This window comes from Lates calcarifer, linkage group LG18 (genome assembly GCF_001640805.2).
Source record: "Lates calcarifer isolate ASB-BC8 linkage group LG18, TLL_Latcal_v3, whole genome shotgun sequence".
Lineage (NCBI taxonomy): Eukaryota > Metazoa > Chordata > Actinopteri > Centropomidae > Lates > Lates calcarifer.
Window position 1 is genome coordinate 6,182,306 of NC_066850.1, and position 18,588 is coordinate 6,200,893.

The following is an 18,588-nucleotide window of genomic DNA, read 5'->3' on the forward strand; positions in this document are numbered from 1 at the left end:
ATAGATTAAGGCCTGAACGCTTCTCTCTCTGTCCTACTCTGCAACAGAAGGGCCCTGCTAGCAAATCCCAGGCTTTAAAGCAGAGGAGGTTCGGGCAGCTTATGATGTAATCATGGCCCTGTCTGTCACGGCAGGGAAGGGGGGGTGGTGTGTGTGTGTGCGGGGGGGTGGGGGTGTAATTGGGTTTTGTGGCAACTGTATCACTGGGAAATGAAGAGAAATGCATTAGTCCTAAAAAAGGAGGAGATGAGGTTGTGAAGTTGAAACCAGTGAAACCCAGATGTTTTAACGCTGTGTGTGTTTTATTTACTATAATGGAAGAGGTGGGAAAGGTTATTGGTGTGCAAGTCAAATATTGACTAATGTAGCTTTGACAATTCATTCATTGCTTGATGGTTAGGCTTTTGGATGAAGAGTGTACTGTTAAATAAGAAACAGTATGAATGGTGAACAGCAGCCATTCTATTGGACTTTATTTTTCAAATACACAAATTTGGTGAGTGTTGAACCAACTGTTACAGCTGCATCGAACTAAGTCGATTCTTGGCAAGCACATTTTTTAAGTTATAAGATTTAAAGAAATGCTTTGCATCACAAATACTGCAGTTCCTGTCCCTGTATGACCAACTTCCTGTGATATACAAAGTGATGCAGACCATCAAGTCCTAAGTGACATACAAAGTAGTTCATGTTAAAAAATAACATACTAACGGTTGCTCCTATCCATGCACTGTAAATAAGTGGATTTGGTAGACAAAATGGTTGCTTCAAGAGGTCAGCTCAAGCAATCCAGCAGTAAAAAACACCTTGATGTATATCCTGAGTCTTCACAAATCTTGGCATGTGCATGGACAACAGTAAAACAGCACAGGGGAACGCACATGACAAGACAGCATTTCAATGTGACGTTTTATCATCTAATGTGAGAAAAATGTCTGGGAGTGTCTGCAGCTCAGAGTTTTAGATGAGCTGAGGTTTAAAGAGTGACATTTAGAATAGCGATCGAGGACATGGGAAACAAGGGGGAGTGATTTCTGACTATGGCACTTCATTGTAAATGTATCCCTAAAAACAGAACAGTCAAGCACACAGACTATGCGGAAAATGAAGAACAGTGAGAATTAACACATTCTGAGTGAAGCAGTGGTGGCTTTCCTCCCAGGCTTTTTGGTTCATCTTTGTTTTAATTAAAGGTTAATTGTAAAGAAATAAATACTAAATACTCAACACCATAGAGCTAAAAAAAAACATGAAGCTAAATGGGAAAAAAATTACACCAACAAAAGCAATATCTTTACATAGTAAACACAATGCATTGATAACTCAGTTTTACCTTCCCCGCAGATGTAAATTTAAAAATATATTTGACATTGTACACAGCATGATGTCTTGGAAAACAGTAGGATAGACAAATCTCCAAGGTGGCCATTCAGTGCCTTCTACTCTTTCCAGGGTCTTAATTGTCACTGCTCCAGGGTCACAACCTCCACTGCCTGGCCGTCCAGAGTGACAGTGTTGTCTATGCGCGTGGCAACAGGTGCCATGGCAACCTGGACGGGCCGGTTGCCCTGTGCAAGGCTGGTCACTACAGTCTGGTACATGCTGACTGGAATCTGGACCAGGCCTGAGGAAAAGAAGTAGGACATTCTGGATTTAGACACAGAGCACCAGCGTCTTAATAATGCCGAGCAAAGATCAATGCCATTGAACTTACACTTATTTCTAGTTTATCTATCTGTAGCTGTGATGACTGCTGATGCTAATTGACAACTATTCTGACAGCTTAGTTGATTATTTAAGTCATCAATCAGGAAACTGCTAAGTTTTGAAGGCTGAACAAAACAAGCAATTTGAAGACATCACCTTAGGTTCTGGGAAATGATAATGGGCCTTCTTCAATATTTTATAGACTAACACAATTGATCAATTAAAAAAGCAATCAACAGATTAATCAATAATGAAAATAATCACTAAATGCAGCCCCTGTACTGACAAATATTGCTCATTCAGTCTTTGCTGCTGTGGAGTCACTCTAGTCCAGGTAGTTGTCTATGACAGGAGGCAGCCATGTTACACAGACTGCATTTCTGAACAATGGCACAATTGAACGTCCTCAGCTTGCTTCCCCCATGCCCAGCTGTGTGTGTGTGTCTGCCTGTAGGGATTATTGCTGCAGTCACGTGGGCCTCTGCCCCACCCTACAAGCTGTCACAGTGTCACAGGCAGGCAACAAGGTCAGTGTAGGGGATGGCTCATGCCCGCTCCCATTACTGCTGGACACTGAACGCACCAAATACACGTTACACATGAATCCTCTCAGATACACGTGAGATGACACAAGGCTGCTTTCAAATATATTTCAGTCCCTACAATATTTAAAGAGTAAAAAATAAACCATGGATCATGATTATAATTCATCTTTAGTTCCCATAAAAATAAAATAAGAACCCTTTTGTCAGGTTGGTAATTGTTGGGTCTCTAATGTGGTCTCTTGCTAAGCCCACTCACTGGTGATTTGTGACAGGGTTAAGTTGTAGTTGATGCAGGTAATTGTGTTGGCAGTGATTATGGAGGAGGGCTTAGGGATGAGGGCATTGGCCTGGCACTGTGACGTACAGACACAGCGCAGTTACTGAGTGAAGTGCCTACCCTGGCCACTCGAACGTGGTTACTAAGACATTAAGGGCCTTGTCTGGTGTGGCCATGTGTGTGTATTTGTATTTGTGTGTGTGAGTGTGTCAGCATGCTTGTGTCAGTGAAGGGCTGCTACACAAGCCAATCAGCAGTGTCTGGGCCAGTGCACTTCAAACGGTGCTCTCCACTCCTGTGTAGCACTACACTGATTAGCTAAGGTCAATAGTTGGGAGAAGGACTGGCTTTGGCAGTTTGGCTCCATTAGTTGTTTAAGTGAACTATTGCAGCAAATGACCCCTTTGAAAGCAAGACGTCAAACAACAAAGACTGCAGAAGTTAGATTTCAGTAACTTGAATTTACATTAGTGTACAAATGTGCAAATATAGACTGGCAGTGCAGGGTATGGACAGTAAGAGGAAGACACAGAGACAGATAGATACTTAGGGATGTACACATTGCCTGAGTATCCTTGTATATGGTGATAGTGTATACATGTGCACATGTATATAGACAAGCAAGAGAACCTGGGGTTGTGTGCTGACAGCTGGCCCAGTGATTAGACCATGGACTGATAATGGAGTAGATCAAAGCTCTTTAGGAGGGCCCCTGAGGGACCTGCTGATGCCCCTGGACCAGTGTACTTAGTATAAGTGTGTATCCCGTTAAATAGTAGCACTGATTAGAAGAAATCATGAATAAGAGCATGACTGACAGCTTGACAAGACGTATAGCGAAACCATTTGCCTGGGTGGAACTTCCTGTTTGATATCTACATTTGTTAGCATTATGCATTTAGGTAATGATAAAAGAATATAAAAAACTATCAATATATATTAAGAATGTGTCGAATCGTAACTTGAATCTATACATCTGTATTCATGTGCAATAGTATACTGGTATTTACAGACTACATTTGGTAATCAGCATTAGATTAGCAACATAGCTCTTCCATCCTGCACTGAGGATATTGACTGAAGATGGGCTTAAAATGGTTTCTAATGCTATCCAACAAGGATGTGAGGCTGTCACTACAAACTGTTCCAATCCCATCTGACATACACTGCCGCAGCAGTGCATGCAGTATGCATGTGAGGAGGTTGACAGTAGGGTCACGCATCTAACGTATCATTAAAAGAAGGGGGACACACACACACAAAAACACACAGTCTGTCACATCAGCACAGAGTAGATTAGAGTGTAGGAGCTCAGTGGTCTCACCGCAGTGCTACTGCAGGAAAGCTTACACTTATTAAGACTAATTAGAAATGCCATTGGCTGGGGAACACACACAAGCACCAATTAGTAAAGATGTGATGCCAGAATATCACAGTAGGAAGAAACTAGTTGAACTAATGAAAAAAGAAAAAGAAGAGTGTTGGAGCTTTTTATTGTCAATAAATTTCATATACGATATTCATATCAAGCCAGAAGGAAATATAACAAAAGTAACCTTATACCATATATGACGCTACAGTATGTAAATAGAGGTGTATTTTGCATGTTGTCTAAGTGGTTGCTGTGTCAATGATAACATTAAGGATGAATATGTACCTGTGGCATCCTGAACTCCAGCTAGTGCCCCAACAGCAGCTGCTGTCTCTGCCAGGACAATCTGCCCTCCGCCTTGTAGAGTGGCCTCTGCCAATGTTGCTACAGCATGGGCTGCTGCCTCACTGCAACACACACACACACACACACACACAGGACATCAGATAAACTGTACAGTATGTAAAATCATAGGCAAATATAATTTTTTTCTGTGCACACTTTGAATTATAACATGCACACACACACACACATGTGCATACACACAAGATGGATGTGTATATTAAGCTCTGAGATACAATCTTTGATACAAAGCCTAAAGGTGTGCACACACACACACACACACACACAAAGTCTGCTCTCAAAGGCAAGGGTTATTAGAGAGATGTGGGGTGAAGAGGTAGGAGTGTATGAGCTGTAAGAGGCTTTTCTAGTCTGGACTTATGGAGAATCTGTCACATCTCCCTAAACGCCAGGTGCTACAGGTCTAACAAAGCAGTTTTATTAACCAGATCTATCCAGTGGATTTACCACGAGCCTATTACCACACCAGCTTCGTTATGAACTAATGGAACTGTTCACAGCTTGGTTCATAATCACATCTGAGGTAGAAATACAGATGGACAGACAAGGAGGAGGAGGAGCTGAGAGAGTGCAGACAGAGACAGTAATAATGCATTCAGACTGTGGCTGTATGTGGGTATTATGCCCAACCGGATGTTGAATTTTGATGTGTTTAGCGGTAAATATTTTGAGCTACCAAACTACAGCTTGCTCAGTGACAAATGTAATAAATGCTGCATTTAATGCACATCAGTGCATATTTAATAATTAAAGCAATGGGCTGGGAGGCAGGGTGGTGGAAAGGCTTTACTAAGTGCAGTTGACCATGTGTGATACATCTTGTCACACTATTTGGTGCCATTTTTGGTCCCACTGTCAACACGGCAGAAAAGATAGAGAGAGAAAGAAACCTCCACCCCCCACCTGGAAAACAGAGACAAAATGTTCCAGAGCCTGTGGAGCAGAGAGCCCAGAGTAGCTCATCTCAGGTAAACAGCAGGAGGGGAGGGGAGGGAAAGAGGAAGAAGGACTCAGGTGGGTGCGGGTAACAAGCCCCAATGGGACATACCCATACACATCTGAAATTATTGCCTTGACAGTACTACAGTGAAAAACCAGCTAACGTCTCAATATCTCTGTGAGTCTGGGTGATGAATTTAGCAAGTTAAAGCCCTTTAAGACCTTTGATGACAGTGTGAAAATGAAAACTGTATATGGAGCAGTGACTATGACTGGCTGCAGTCTTTAGGTTTTAATTTAAACCTGACAAAAGCAAGTGATCTCATTAATTCACTGAGAGGATTTTCAACCTGCTGTAGTCTTGTGTTGTAATCAGATCCTGCAGACACTTGGCCCTCCATGGGACATAGTTTAAGACCCTGCTGTGGATCCCTTCTGAATACAAGTGTGTGTATCGCTGATTTCCCTTCTGGAAAACAGTCCAACAACAACCCCTGTACATGGTTTATTACCAGTGGCTTCTTAGTGCTGATCGTATACTGTATACTCGATGATCATAGTATTTTATTTACAGGTTATGGGTGATTGTATTTCAAACCTTTACTGACTGTCACACCACTGGGCAATCATGTATTTATCGCCTGCACTAGTGTTCTTTAATAAACAAAATGACACTGAGCCATTAGCACATGGAAATATGTGGCTAACAACCAATTTAATGCCTGTGCACCTTGCACGCTGCTGCTATAAAAGCTACAGGCTAATTAATAAGATGCTGAACCAGTTGACTCTCATCTCTAGGGGACCTGAGTGACCTGCCCTGACAGTTGTCCCATTCTCGTCCGGTTGTTAGAGCTGGCTGTGCAATTATGGATTCTTCTTATGCTCTGCAGTGTTTGCTGGTTTCACCATCAGGAACTGAAGACCCATGAGGGTTGTGTCAGTGAAACCTTACACAGAATCCTACAGTATTTTTATATTTCATGTCAACCAAAAAAACAAAACAAAACACCACCCCTCTCCCCCACCAGATCTCCCATGTGCCTTCCTCGAGCACTAAAATACTGCATATATTTTCATCAAAATGCTGTTTACCTGTGTCTTTAAAAAAACCCAGTGCCCCTCTCCCTCCCCAACACTGCAAAATATAGTATTCAAGTCTTCTGCATCACCTGTTGAGAGCCATTGTGACGGTGGCTCCAGGCTGGATCTCCTGACTGGCAGCGACAGCAGCTTCAGCCAGGGATGCTACTGCCTGCGTGGCTTCTGAAGCTTGAGTGGTTTGGATTGTCATCTCTCCGCCCTGGAGGGTGGCCCAGTTCTGCTCCACCTTGAAAAAACACAATACAATTTTCATGCAAAAAATACAAGAAAAATGTCATTGGCTTGTTGGTCTTCAGGCTTTTGAGGTGTTTTGAATTTCTGGTGCTGAATGGACAGCTCCCATAGAGTGCACTTAAGAAAATGCATCTAATTTGCTGCAGTGTTGTTTTTGTCGTTGAGGCATTCCTAGAAACTTTCTTCAACTCTTCAGAGGACTTAAATCTAAATCTGTCAGTTAATGTGATTTAGGAAATTAAGGAGTAGCTGATTTGGAGTTCATGAGTGGATGAGTACAAACTGCCATGTTTCTATACTGTACAATAGAAGGTGACTTAATAGTGTGTGAGTTCATGTGGGTGTTACCTCTCCATCAGTCACAGTTGAATAGTTAACCTGTGCCACCGTCACACCAGGCAGCTCTGAGGCATCTGCCAGAGTGGCAACTGTGTGTCCTGTGCCAACCTGAGACAGATGCAGTTGCAAAATATATAAAATTTCATTAAACTTAACATAAAGTAAATAAGATTTCGATGTGAGAGGTGCTACTCAAGGGTATAAATGACCAAAGAAAATGTACCTGAATGAGTGAGACTGTTCCATCAGGGTTGTTGATGGTCTGTACCACCGTTTGTGAGGGCACAAGGTGGGCGATACTCTGTGCTGTGGTCAGGTGGTGCTGGGTGGTCGTTGCCGTGGTTACCTGCTGGTCTTCAAAAGCATACAACAGATCCTCTCGGCCATGCTGCTTGTAGCAGTTCTTCACAATGGTCCGCAGCGCCTGCGTCCAAGACACCTGGGCAATGAAAAATGTGAGTTAATGTGTGTGATGCTACAGATTAATTTTAAGACTACTGTCCCACAGGTAACTCATGGCCAAGATCCAGGGTGTCTAAAGATACTAAGTCATTGGATACAACTGATGACTGAGATATAATACAATGAAGAAGCAGGCAAGGGAAGTACAGCATTTCCTCACAGGGATCAACAAAGTAACACATCATTACACTTGTTTTTTCTCACCCTCTGTTTCTGCTCCTCTGTGCGGACGTCACTGCGGACGTTGGCCCAAGGGATGTCCTCCGGCCACCACACTGGCTTGCAGCTCTCTTTACCCCAGCCAGGCTTCCCTCGGCCTGTTGAGTACTTCAGCATCTCTGGGATGAATGCTCGTAGCTGGGCCTGAAGCAAAGGACAGATGCATGGAGAAAAGAGATGATACAGACACCAAAACTCCAAAATGGAGAGCTGCAGTGTCTCTCTCCTACACACACACACACGCCCTTGAGCAGGCAGCAGGAGGCGTGTATTGATTGGGTACCTGCTGCCGGGTGCTGAGGTGGTCAGGGCCCACAAATAGATACAGGCTTTCTAAAAAGAGAACAATGTGCTCATGTTTATTAACAGACCAATCTATGGCTGTGGCTCCAGCCTGATGTGTCAGACAGACACCATGAGAACATCAGGGGTGATCCAACACAGCTCAGCAGTCAACCTGTCCCAGCAAAGGCTCCAGTACACTCAACATAGGTATTACTAAGGACAAGCAGTTCGATATTGTTAAGAAGAAAATCAATGTCAAACAAAAACATTAGATTAACTTTGATCACTTGTGATGTGTGCTATTTTATGGACTTGTGCAGGGACTCGTGTCATTATTTCATTACTGTGGCTGTATCTGACCACATCAGTGAGTGCTTGTCCACTATATTTGAGTGTATCACTCACAAACAATGAACTAAGGGAGCCAAGCCTCTTCAGTGCAGTGATCTTTAGAACTAAAAAAGGTACTGTAATTGTGGGCTGATTGCTTTATCCTGGACTTGCAAGACCAGCAGTAAAACACCAAATATCACAAACCAGCCCAGATGACCCAAAGAGAATTGCTTTTGAGTCATGTGTGCTTCCTTGTATTATGTGCGGTCTTGAGAGTGGCACACATATCCACTCACCATCGCATCAACACTTCCAGAACAGGCATACGCTCACACTCACTGACTGGCTGGGGTGGGGTTTAGTGCCAATGTCCTCAGTGTCCTGGTAATATGCGAGCATCACTGAGGATTATATTGCACAATGAGGCACTGCAGCGTCTGCCTGCCTTGACATCACAGGCTAAATTTGGTTCCGGAGGAAATAAATCCTTCCCTCCTCCCCCTTTAGACCCCCTTTGCTAACTCACAATCACAAACAACAAATACATGGTTCCTCGTTGCATCATGCAAAGAGATATGACAAAATGGGTCTTGATAGAAAATGGATGGTCAATACTTTATCACAACAGCTTTGGAAAAACAAAGACTACATCTGGTGGCTGCAATTAAGGGGTGCTCACTTCAGCCAACACTGGCCTGACAATTTGGATTAGCCCAGGGAAAATGGACTTGGTAGCGAAACAATTCTTACATTTCCACCTGTGGCTGGTGTGGATGTATGTGGATGCATGTGTGCAAGACCAGATGGCCTAATTACAGTAGCTAGTGAGTTAAGTGGCATGTTGTTCTCGCACCCACTACCCCACCCCCCCATTCCTAATCCTCCGAGCAATGGTCCAATCAGCATTTAGGAAGGTGGCTATGTTGCCTGGGTCCCTGGCCCTAACAAGGCTAGGGGGTAATTATGGGCTCAGGCTAGACCCAGGATCACCTGCTACAGATGCTCCATATATTAGACTGGCCAGGGCCTCTGCCTGCATCACTAAACATCACTTGGGATTTCTTCTGTTGCACAAAACCTACTGCAGATGTCTGTGTAGAAGACAAGAGGGTCTTCCCAACATGGAGGAAGAGAACTAAGTTTGAATTAGCTGCCTTTCATCACAGAGCTCTTATTTTCATGCTTTCCATTTCTAAGGTTCATCAACCTGTACCAGAGGGACTGGACAACATCCTGTCTCTAACACATGGCACACATACACCTCTGTTAAAACCCACCTACACCATTCCACCTGGCTTGGCCAAGCTGAGTGAGGCAACAGGTTACTCATGATAATCTCATCCCACAACCTCCAGAAAAACAAGCACCAGCTAACACCTGCCCTGAGGACTCATCTGGCCCTGGGATTGGCTACCATGCTCCCGGGATTGAGGGCCGTCTCTGAGGGCCACTGTCATGCTGGCTACTCTGACGATGATCCAGAGAATGCGTCAGCAGCACTGGGACGGCAGAGTAAACAAGCCGGGGTCCCTCGGGTGAAGAAAGGACTCAGGCTGCCGGTGGTGCTAATGTTGCAGTGAAAGGCCTACCAAGAGCAGTCTGCTTTTGCACCTCCTCTCATTGCTCACTGGTACCACTGCTTGTCTACAAAGAGAGGAGGCTTGACTTGTTTTCAGTTGCAGCCATTAGCTATGCATTGAGCATTCTGTATGGCTGAATTCCAATTCATGAATCAAACTCATCAAGTGACACTGATGTACGTGGTGAAAAGTGAGCATCTGACCTTGATGCATATAGCTAGCAAAACATAGAACAAACAAGCATAGAACACAGTTTGTGATTCTGATATGCTGCCAACTGATGCCCTCTGCTGGGATGAGCAACTTTGTGTCCGTGTCTCAGACTACAAAAGAGAATGTGTTAATTTCTACAAAGGAACAGCTGTATACTGCTGGGTATATAAGGCTTTATATGAGAGGGCTGAACCATAACAGATGAGCAGAGAGAGCACTGAGCCTGACCTGGGTCATCTTGTCCACAGAGACAGGGATACCATCAATGGTGAGGGGGGGCAACTCTGAGGCCAGCTCTCCACCTGCAGGGGCATGTTCAGCCAAAGCATTCTCCAGATCCTCCAACATCATGCTTTTATACTTTCTCACCTGAGATATACAAAGACAGTTGTGGTACAGTGTTTATGTTTGGTGCAGAAACTATTTGCTGTTAAACCAACAGAAGAAAAGTGTTAAACCAACAGAATATAATTATTTTAGCCTGCACGATTATCCTCTCAAGCAAGGACATGTTTGTAAAGTATGCAGTAGCACGTTGTGGTAATTAGGAGCTTGGTTGGTTTATTTAATTGTGCAAGAGACAAATGTGCGCAACCTGCTGACTGTAACACTCACCACATTCTCCAAAGGAGCAGCACCAAACACTTTGAACACTGGATTGGGTTTGGAGGGAGAAATACACAGCACTATGGCCTGCTGGCCCACTCTGGTGGTGTATTCATCCAGTGTGGCTCTTAGTTTCCTGTAAGCAAACACTGGTATTTATGTCCTGCAACAACAAAGCAACAAAGTACAGAGCCAAGTGTATCTGAGAGTCAACAATGAGCTAAGGTGCTGAAAGGGACATTTTTGGCATTGTAGCTGTTCAAGGAGAATACACTGTGGAGGGATTAGGGAGAGGTTGTTTTCTTAGTGTATAAAGCTCACCTGAGCAGGCGGGTCTGCTGCCTCTTGCGGATGGAGGGGTTGGATTCAAAGATGTGAGGCCTCTTTCTTTTCTTACCAGTTGCCACGGCAGCAGCGGCTGCCATGCCTACTGGCCCTGAGAAAAGAAAAAAGAGCAAGCTTGTGTACTGCTAAAACTACAGACAGATCATTAGAATGAACACCATACTGTATGTTGTGTATGACTGCAATTGTGCAATTTCAACAATTTTCTTAAATATATGGCCTATGTGGTTATTTAGATTCTTCTCTTTATATCTGATTTTGAAGTTTAAAGGATGACAGTGACGTTTAAAGTTTAAAGTAGCTGAGTTGAAATTGCTTTTCATCAGCACTGTTTAGTACCTCATCAACTGAAAAAGGCAGAAGACAAAAGTGCTTTCAGGAGCTTAGTCGGGGTCAACCTAGTGGAGTAGCACTGACTTCATAAAACAGTGCACTGCCACCACCTGCTGTTCACTCAGAAACATTACACTTTAATCAAGAGACATAAGGTATGAACATCTGCTAAAAAACCCTCATCTATTTGAAACAACCAGATGCTCAGTTTCTCTCCACAGGGTAGAGTCTAAACTTACCTGCAGCAGCCAGGTGGGCAGTGACCTCATCCGTACCAGCCGAGTTGAGGATGTCTGTGTCATCATAAGGATCATCATCTGGTGAGGACGTTGAGTCTTCCTCAGCACTCATCATGGTTGTTTCAGTGAAGGTGGCCACATGTACCTATACACATTAATGAACCAGGTGAAATAGACTTTAAACTTCTAACCAAAATACCATGGCAGTCATATCTGACTGAAGTGTTAGGGTTTCTGGTTCAGTCTAATGGTCTATTTGGCTAGTAAAATAGTTCAAACATCCTGTGAATAACTGAACTTGTGATAAGAGGGATGATTGCTTCTTGACCCTTCCTGGTTCTCACTCTTTAATTATCATGCTTATAAAGGCACCTGCTGGACCTGTTGGCTGACGGCGCTGGCCTCGATGGTGGTCATGTGTTCTGTCTGGTGAACGTTGTGGTCCTCCATTATCCACCTGGTCTACACAGCTAGATCAACGGCACAATGACTGAAGTGAGAAAAAGGAAGAGAGGAGATGCAGCATAAGATAATGGTAGGCTACATGAGTAAATTTTATCTATTCATTATAATAACAGCACAGAACTTGTATGGAGCAATCTCTAATGTATTGACTATTGATATAAAGCTTAGCAGATAATTTCATACACATGATGATACAACATGTACTACCAGCTGCCCTCAGCTGCCTACTATGATTTATGTTGAAAGATGTGCTTATAATTATACGACAGCATAAGTGTGTATGCTGATCACCAACATCCCTGGGCTTATGATAAAAATAAAGTATGTAGGTTGACATGATTGGAAGCCAATGCAAAATAATGTCTCAGAGTAGTTTCTAGTGTTTTAGTGCACAGTAGTTATCACGTATGGACAACATGTATAAAGTAAAAATATGCCTCTGGTTGTGCTTCTTGTCTGAGCGCACTGATTGCACCACTGCTGCTCTGCCGCTAGAGGGCCTCATGCTGTAACAGCAGAGAGCTTCATTTGAAAAGACATTACTGTAGTCAAAGCAAGGAAGTAATGCTTTATTGTCCCATTTATTGCGTGTTAAATTGGCATTACAAAAGATGGATTTGCAAAACACGTATTCAACACATCAATATATCCTGTATATTAGCTAACACTACTCAGATATATCCCACAATTTCAAATCCAGCTGACTGAAAATACATTTCTGATAATAAAAAGTCAAGTCTAAACACTGTCACAGTGTGAGACAGTGAGAGTGACTACATATTCATAGGTGAACTGTATCTGTGTGTGGAGGGGAGTGATACTACAGTCTGCTGGAGGAATGAAAATCATTCATACAATAAGGTCCAACTAAACACTAACACAGAAACATACAGTATGCTTTGTTCGCTTGCAAATTCCTGACTCAATCGATATAAGTCACGGTAGGTTTCATGAATGAAATGAACCACTGAGGCAGTTTTAATACGGATAACTCATATCAAGTCACAGTGGACAGTTGATTTATGGAAATATTTATTTGAGCAGATCTGTTCAATGCACGATTGTTTTGTCTATAAGAGTCTTTGACTGGAACATTGATTCCCACCAACAAAAACATAAAGGAGTCAAAATTCTTTAATTAAAAACAAAAAGACATGTTTATTTTTCATATAATATTCCCGGCATGAACTGTAGCTGCTGACAGGATCAATGGGCTGATGTGCACGACTCAACAACATTTATATGTAATGATATTCATGACCTGAAATAAATGAGCAAATTATTTACTAACACAGCAGCTAGTGAGTAATCGTAACAACCTGTATTAAACAGATAATGATATTGCTCAGGTTTACAGTGCTCTAAATGCTAACCGACTTGCCGGTTGGTTGACAACCGAGCTAAGCTAGCACTGTCCTACATTTGGCTAATTAGCTAGCTAGCTAACCATTTGGCGGTGTAGTTTCGATCATCTGAATGGACATTAACCGTGATCGAGAAGATCAGTCGTTTTTTTATGATCGGACACTGAGCATAAAATAATTCACTGTTCAGTGAAAGGTAAACGTTAGGAGCGCTGCAGCCTGCAAGAAACCCGCGCAATATGAAACAAAACAGAGCGCTACGACAGGCCCAGCGGCCTGCGTCTCAACCACAGCTACTCTTCTCTATCTGAGCTTGTTGCCGATACGCGCCTAGAATATGATTCCCCACAAAAAGCCACATATGTATCACAATCCTGCTCCAGTCAGCATCTAAACAATCGACATCTTTCACCCCAACGCTGCCGGGTTCGATGATGCGGCTGCGCCGGGGCTGAAATAGATGGAGATTGCGCGGTAGGGCACTAACCTCAGAGCGGCTGCGCTACTTCGGGCCTGCGCCGTACAGCGGGGATGGAGCCGAGCTCTAATGGAGGACAGAGGGGAGCCAGCAGCAAACACAACGAACAGACCGCACACAACACTGATCTGCACTAGTGATGCCTTCAGGTGCCCCTCTTGCGTTTGTAACGGCAAGAGTAACAGTCGAACAGCGTATCGTACATGTTCAGGCGCTTATAGTCATAACTACAATCACAGACTTGAACTTAAAATACTTTTCATGGTGGCCATTCTTTCATTTGTTTGGTTTCTTTAGAGGAACACTATTTATTGTATGATGATGACAGACACATCGCTGACAAACAGTAATCGAATCAAAATAACACAAAGATAATGAGTAATATTAAGGAGGATCAAACTAAAAATTATTTACGGTTGTTACAAAATCATTAGAATATGCACAAAATACATAGGTAAACAGTTGGCTAATTGAAATATAAATACAACATATGAATATGAACTCCAAATAAGGGCAAGCCAAGGCAAGGCGAATTTATTTGTATGGCTCATTTTGTACAGAAACAATTCAAAAATGATTTGTGTAATGCATTTTAAAAAATGAAATGATAATAAAATATACATTAAACAAATGATACATAATACATTAAGTTGCTATCACTTTCTGATACCGTTTCCATGTTTTCACTAACTTTACTACATTCACAAATTTACGACATTTGGTTGTCAGAAATTTCCCCTTTCAAATCGTCGCTACTGTGCCGTTTTACTGGCTCACAGTAGTTTATTGTTAATTTTTCCGACAGTCACTGAATGCCACATAAGACCTAGCAAACCACGCCCCCTTTGCTGTGACCTGCTGTGTACCTGCACACCGCTGGTCTTTCGTTGTTGTGAAGTTAGCATCGTGCAAGGCTACAAACACAAAGTCAGAAACAGGATAATAGTCAAGGTTTGTTATGTAATGTCGAAAAAACCTCGCGTCTTTAATTTTAGTTAATGTCGCTGCCGAGAAAGAACAACCGACGTTAGCTTTCCAAGTTGCTGCAATTAGTAGCACCTGTGTCATTCAGGCACCCTGCTACTTTCTACATGAAACCGTTGATTCCCCTGAGAGGTTGGTGGACTACTTTCTTTCTCTCTCTAAAGAATGCACTTTTTGAAACATACAAACATTTTCTAGACTCCAAGCCACATTTACAATACAACACATTGTATACAACACATACACATTTACATTACATTTCAAAATCTGTACTTCAATTTGCACAAGTTGGGTTATGAGGCATAATTTTGACATACAGGTAGACTGATTTCTAGGTGGCGACATAAGTGTGAAGTGAACTTTTCTTATTTTCATGTCAGTTAACATCTAATTTTGAGACTATCATATCCATTTGGAGTGTCATGGAAAGAAGGAAAGGTAAAAGCATTTCACTGCTGATTAACTAGGCTTTTCTATCCTTTACAACAACATTTAAGGGTAATGTTTCTCCATTTTGGGGCATTTTGTCTGTACTGGTGTCAGGGAGTACTGTAAATGTAAACATAACTGGACTTCTGATGCTGTAAACCTTACATAGTTTGTACTCTAAACAGGTATAAAGGGCAGGACCTGTGGTGTGCAACTTCTGGTGATCTGATTAGGTGACAGGTTCCATGGAAAAGCTGACTGAAAGGATGATAAGGTAAGATCCTGATGACTGTATACCATTTAAAGTGAGAAATGTTCTGTAAAGTTTTGTTGCTTCAGTAGCACATCACAGACCAACCAGTCACAACTTTAACATACCTCAAGGGGGCAGCGTTGTATTACAAATCACTGTAGGAGCTCTGCCTCTCAAGTTTGTTGTAGCAGGAGATGGCAGTGAGGCATCATTGATGCGGCTCTCTGCAGGTGCCCTGGCGTGTATTCAAGATGATGGATGTTTTACATTAGTGTGTGGTGACAGCAGCTTATGTTTGTGTCTCACTAAATGTCAGCAAGTATCATATTCAAAAATCTGGCATAAGAGCTGCAGAGTGTGACTCCACATTTTAAAGCTTCCATACTGTGTAACTGACCTTCATTCCATTCTATCTCACTGGCATCCCCCTGTCTTGCTGTCTTTGCTTTCATCTGCAGACAGGATGCATTATTAACAGTGTAGCGTCCACTAATGCAACATGGTGGACAAACTATGATGAGAAACAAATGGATATACTTTACTTACAGAACCTGCTGAGGGTTTAAGACAAACTTGTTGTGCGCTCTTGGAGATTGTACCTGACTTGATCTTTGTGACTGTAATCATTTAATAATTAAATGTGCATAACCAACTTGCATTCTTGTCTGTAGATTATCTTAGGGGAGAAATAGCTATGTTTAGGGTTCCAATTGTGCAGTTGTTTAATTTGTCTTTCAAGGGCACTGCAGTGGAAAACAGTCTCTGTTAGTCAGGTGATGGCGTGATGATGGAGTGAAAAGCTGGAGAGTGTTAATGAACCACCTATTATTTGGTCCTTCTCTGCTTTCTCTTCTGTGGGCTGTGGTTGAGTATAGATAAGGCTTAGAGCCTGGGGTCTGGAATCAATAATGGCTGTAATTGGTGAGGTGGAAGTGAGGATAATTGAAGGTAATTGCAATGCTTGTGACGGTCCACACAGAGAGGTCAAGACACCAGAGAGAAGTAGATGGTGGTGGGGATGGGGAGGGAAATGATTCTTACTGTGCATTAGTCTTCCTGTATACAACATTTCCATGCTACCAACCCCTTTGTGTTGTTGACTTGTTGCTCTTAAAAGTTGCAGAACAAGTAATTGTGATTAGATTGTTCAGTCTAAATCCAAAATGCAGCTCCTTGCGCATGGTTACTTCTTGAGGCCCAGGCAACAACGAGATCAAGTTAAAGAGGGAACTCAGCACAATACACACATTAAGCAAGCTCTTTTTCATTTTATGAACCCTCAAGTTCACTTTTTGAAATAGTTCCTGCCACTTGGAGCTGCAGGTGTTGCCTTACGGTACATTAATCTTACAAGGACTCTGTAATTTATAATTCCATCTGTATTAAGTCTCTTGGGTTCCCAGTTAATCTTCAATTCAATACCAACCTCCTCACTTTCAGTCACTTTTTAAAGCAGTTTTTGCCTGCTAGAAAATAAATTTGCCACTCCATTTATGCTGTTTTTCTCTCTCATAGCGCAACCTTGTTATTGTGTTGCTCATGGCTAAGAAATTACATCTAAGCAGTTGTTGGATGTCTGTTTTGCTCAAGGGCACATCAGTAGTAGTACATGTGGGAGTGTGCAGTTTGTTCATTCACTTGTTTGCCCAAACCATTGCAGCCTGGCAGTATTTGTACTGGAGATATTATCAGTAACTGGTAAACTCAGCATTTGTTCAGGTGTGTGTATTTGTTTGAGATTGATGCTGTGTGTGCATTTCAGAGAATGTAAAGAATACTGGTGGAGTAAATTCCTTTCAAGGAGCAGGTGGAGTAGAATGTAAAAGGTGAAATATTCTCAATTGTCAGCAGGGGGCACTGTGCTACCACGCATTAACCCAAAAGTCAACTGCTGGAGAAACTTTACTGCTGCTCTGCAGAGTCATGCCCACTGAATGATATGACACATTCATTCATATTTCACTCTGAGAACATTCAGAGATTACTTCCATCTAGTGCCCCGGGGCAAAATTAATCCAAGATCTATGCTGTGTTATCTTTCTGTGGATTATATCGAACATAGGTGTATATTTTGCAGTTGAATTTACTTTCTGTTGCAGAAAATAAATATATTTTGTGTTGGCGTTAGGAATAGATAAATGAAAGGAGGTATGTAGTATAACCTTGAAAGTACAAAATACATTGTTGGAGTGTACACTATGTAAGAGTAACAGAAATAGAACAGTTTTCTGTGACTATACAGTGCTCAGTGTGGGCTTTCATACCAATAAGGATATTTTACTTCACTCTCTTTGGATCTTTGTGTAGCAGTACCAAAAGTTTTTACAGCCTGATCGATACTGGGTTTTAAGGGCCAACATCAAAGTTTAAAAAAAAAAAAAAGTCAAATCAAATTAACTGCCAAATGTTCACTAGAGGCAAAATATTTTACAGTTGAACAATAAATTTTGTATTTTTAAGCACTCTGCACCACCTGCACTCTGCTTACTTGTGATAGGTTACCTTACTTGCTGCAGAGCTGCATAAACAAAAGTCTGTTGCACAAACTATGTAGTGATTAAACTGTTTAAGTACCTCGAGTTTTTACTTTAGCATAAGGCTGATAGTTTTGATTACATTTTTGCACATGGTCATATAGACCATATAGATGTTGATAGTAACTTAATTTAAGTCTGGATTTTTGTTTTTTGTTTTAGTCTTTTCCCAACAACATATAGCCAACAAAGAACATGTAAAAATACAAGGACTCAATAGATGAATGGGAGCAGTGGTAGGATTGAGTGTGAGAAATTTTAGGTGAATAGGTGCTAATACATTGATACAACATCAGTCAGCAGCTTTGATGTCGCAGCCAAGGGTTTCCAGGCGATCACACAACTTGACAGCTCTCCCATCACTGGCTGACTCTGTGTTAGCCGCTCCAGCTTTCCTCCCTGTAGATCCCACTCCCCAGAAGATTTGGTGAAGGATGTTGTCAGTGATGAATGCTCTTTGTAATCTAATGGGATATTTCTTCTGTTAACTTACCATTCAGCTGGAAGCGAGTGTGAATAGATAGAGAATATCAAGAGTATCTCACATATTTTGTGCACTTTGTATTGATTCCAAATTTTGGCTCTA

At 42.1% G+C, this 18,588-nt stretch overlaps 1 protein-coding gene across 2 annotated transcripts; it reads right to left on the reverse strand.

The window, feature by feature from the left end:
* Positions 1-442: 442 nt before the first annotated feature.
* On the reverse strand, positions 443-13,971 carry nrf1 (nuclear respiratory factor 1). Of its 2 annotated transcripts, none has more exons than XM_018670979.2 (12): positions 13,812-13,971; positions 11,877-11,985; positions 11,496-11,640; positions 10,900-11,014; positions 10,588-10,714; positions 10,201-10,341; positions 7,547-7,705; positions 7,104-7,319; positions 6,890-6,988; positions 6,376-6,533; positions 4,187-4,308; positions 443-1,624 (listed from the first exon to the last, which is right to left on the reverse strand). In XM_018670979.2, exons 2-12 carry the CDS (start codon positions 11,943-11,945, stop codon positions 1,464-1,466), a joined length of 1,512 nt encoding a protein of 503 aa, XP_018526495.1. In that variant the 5' UTR covers positions 11,946-11,985; positions 13,812-13,971; the 3' UTR covers positions 443-1,463. The 2 variants fall into 2 exon arrangements, with proteins under 2 accessions (XP_018526495.1, XP_018526494.1); XM_018670978.2 differs by having other exon boundaries at positions 11,868-11,985.
* Positions 13,972-18,588: the final 4,617 nt, after the last annotated feature.

What these genes read in the sequence shown, in the direction of transcription:
- nrf1 (XM_018670978.2), bottom strand. Translation starts at nt 11,945, where the DNA reads ATGGAGGACCACAACGTTCACCAGACAGAACACATGACCACCATCGAG. An exon ending in TGCCCACCTGGCTGCTGCAG is followed by an intron (nt 11,015 to 11,495) that starts GTAAGTTTAGAC and finishes TTCTTTTCTCAG; the next exon opens with GGCCAGTAGGCATGGCAGCC. An exon ending in CTGTGGACAAGATGACCCAG is followed by an intron (nt 7,706 to 10,200) that starts GTCAGGCTCAGT and finishes CCTTTGCTTCAG; the next exon opens with GCCCAGCTACGAGCATTCAT.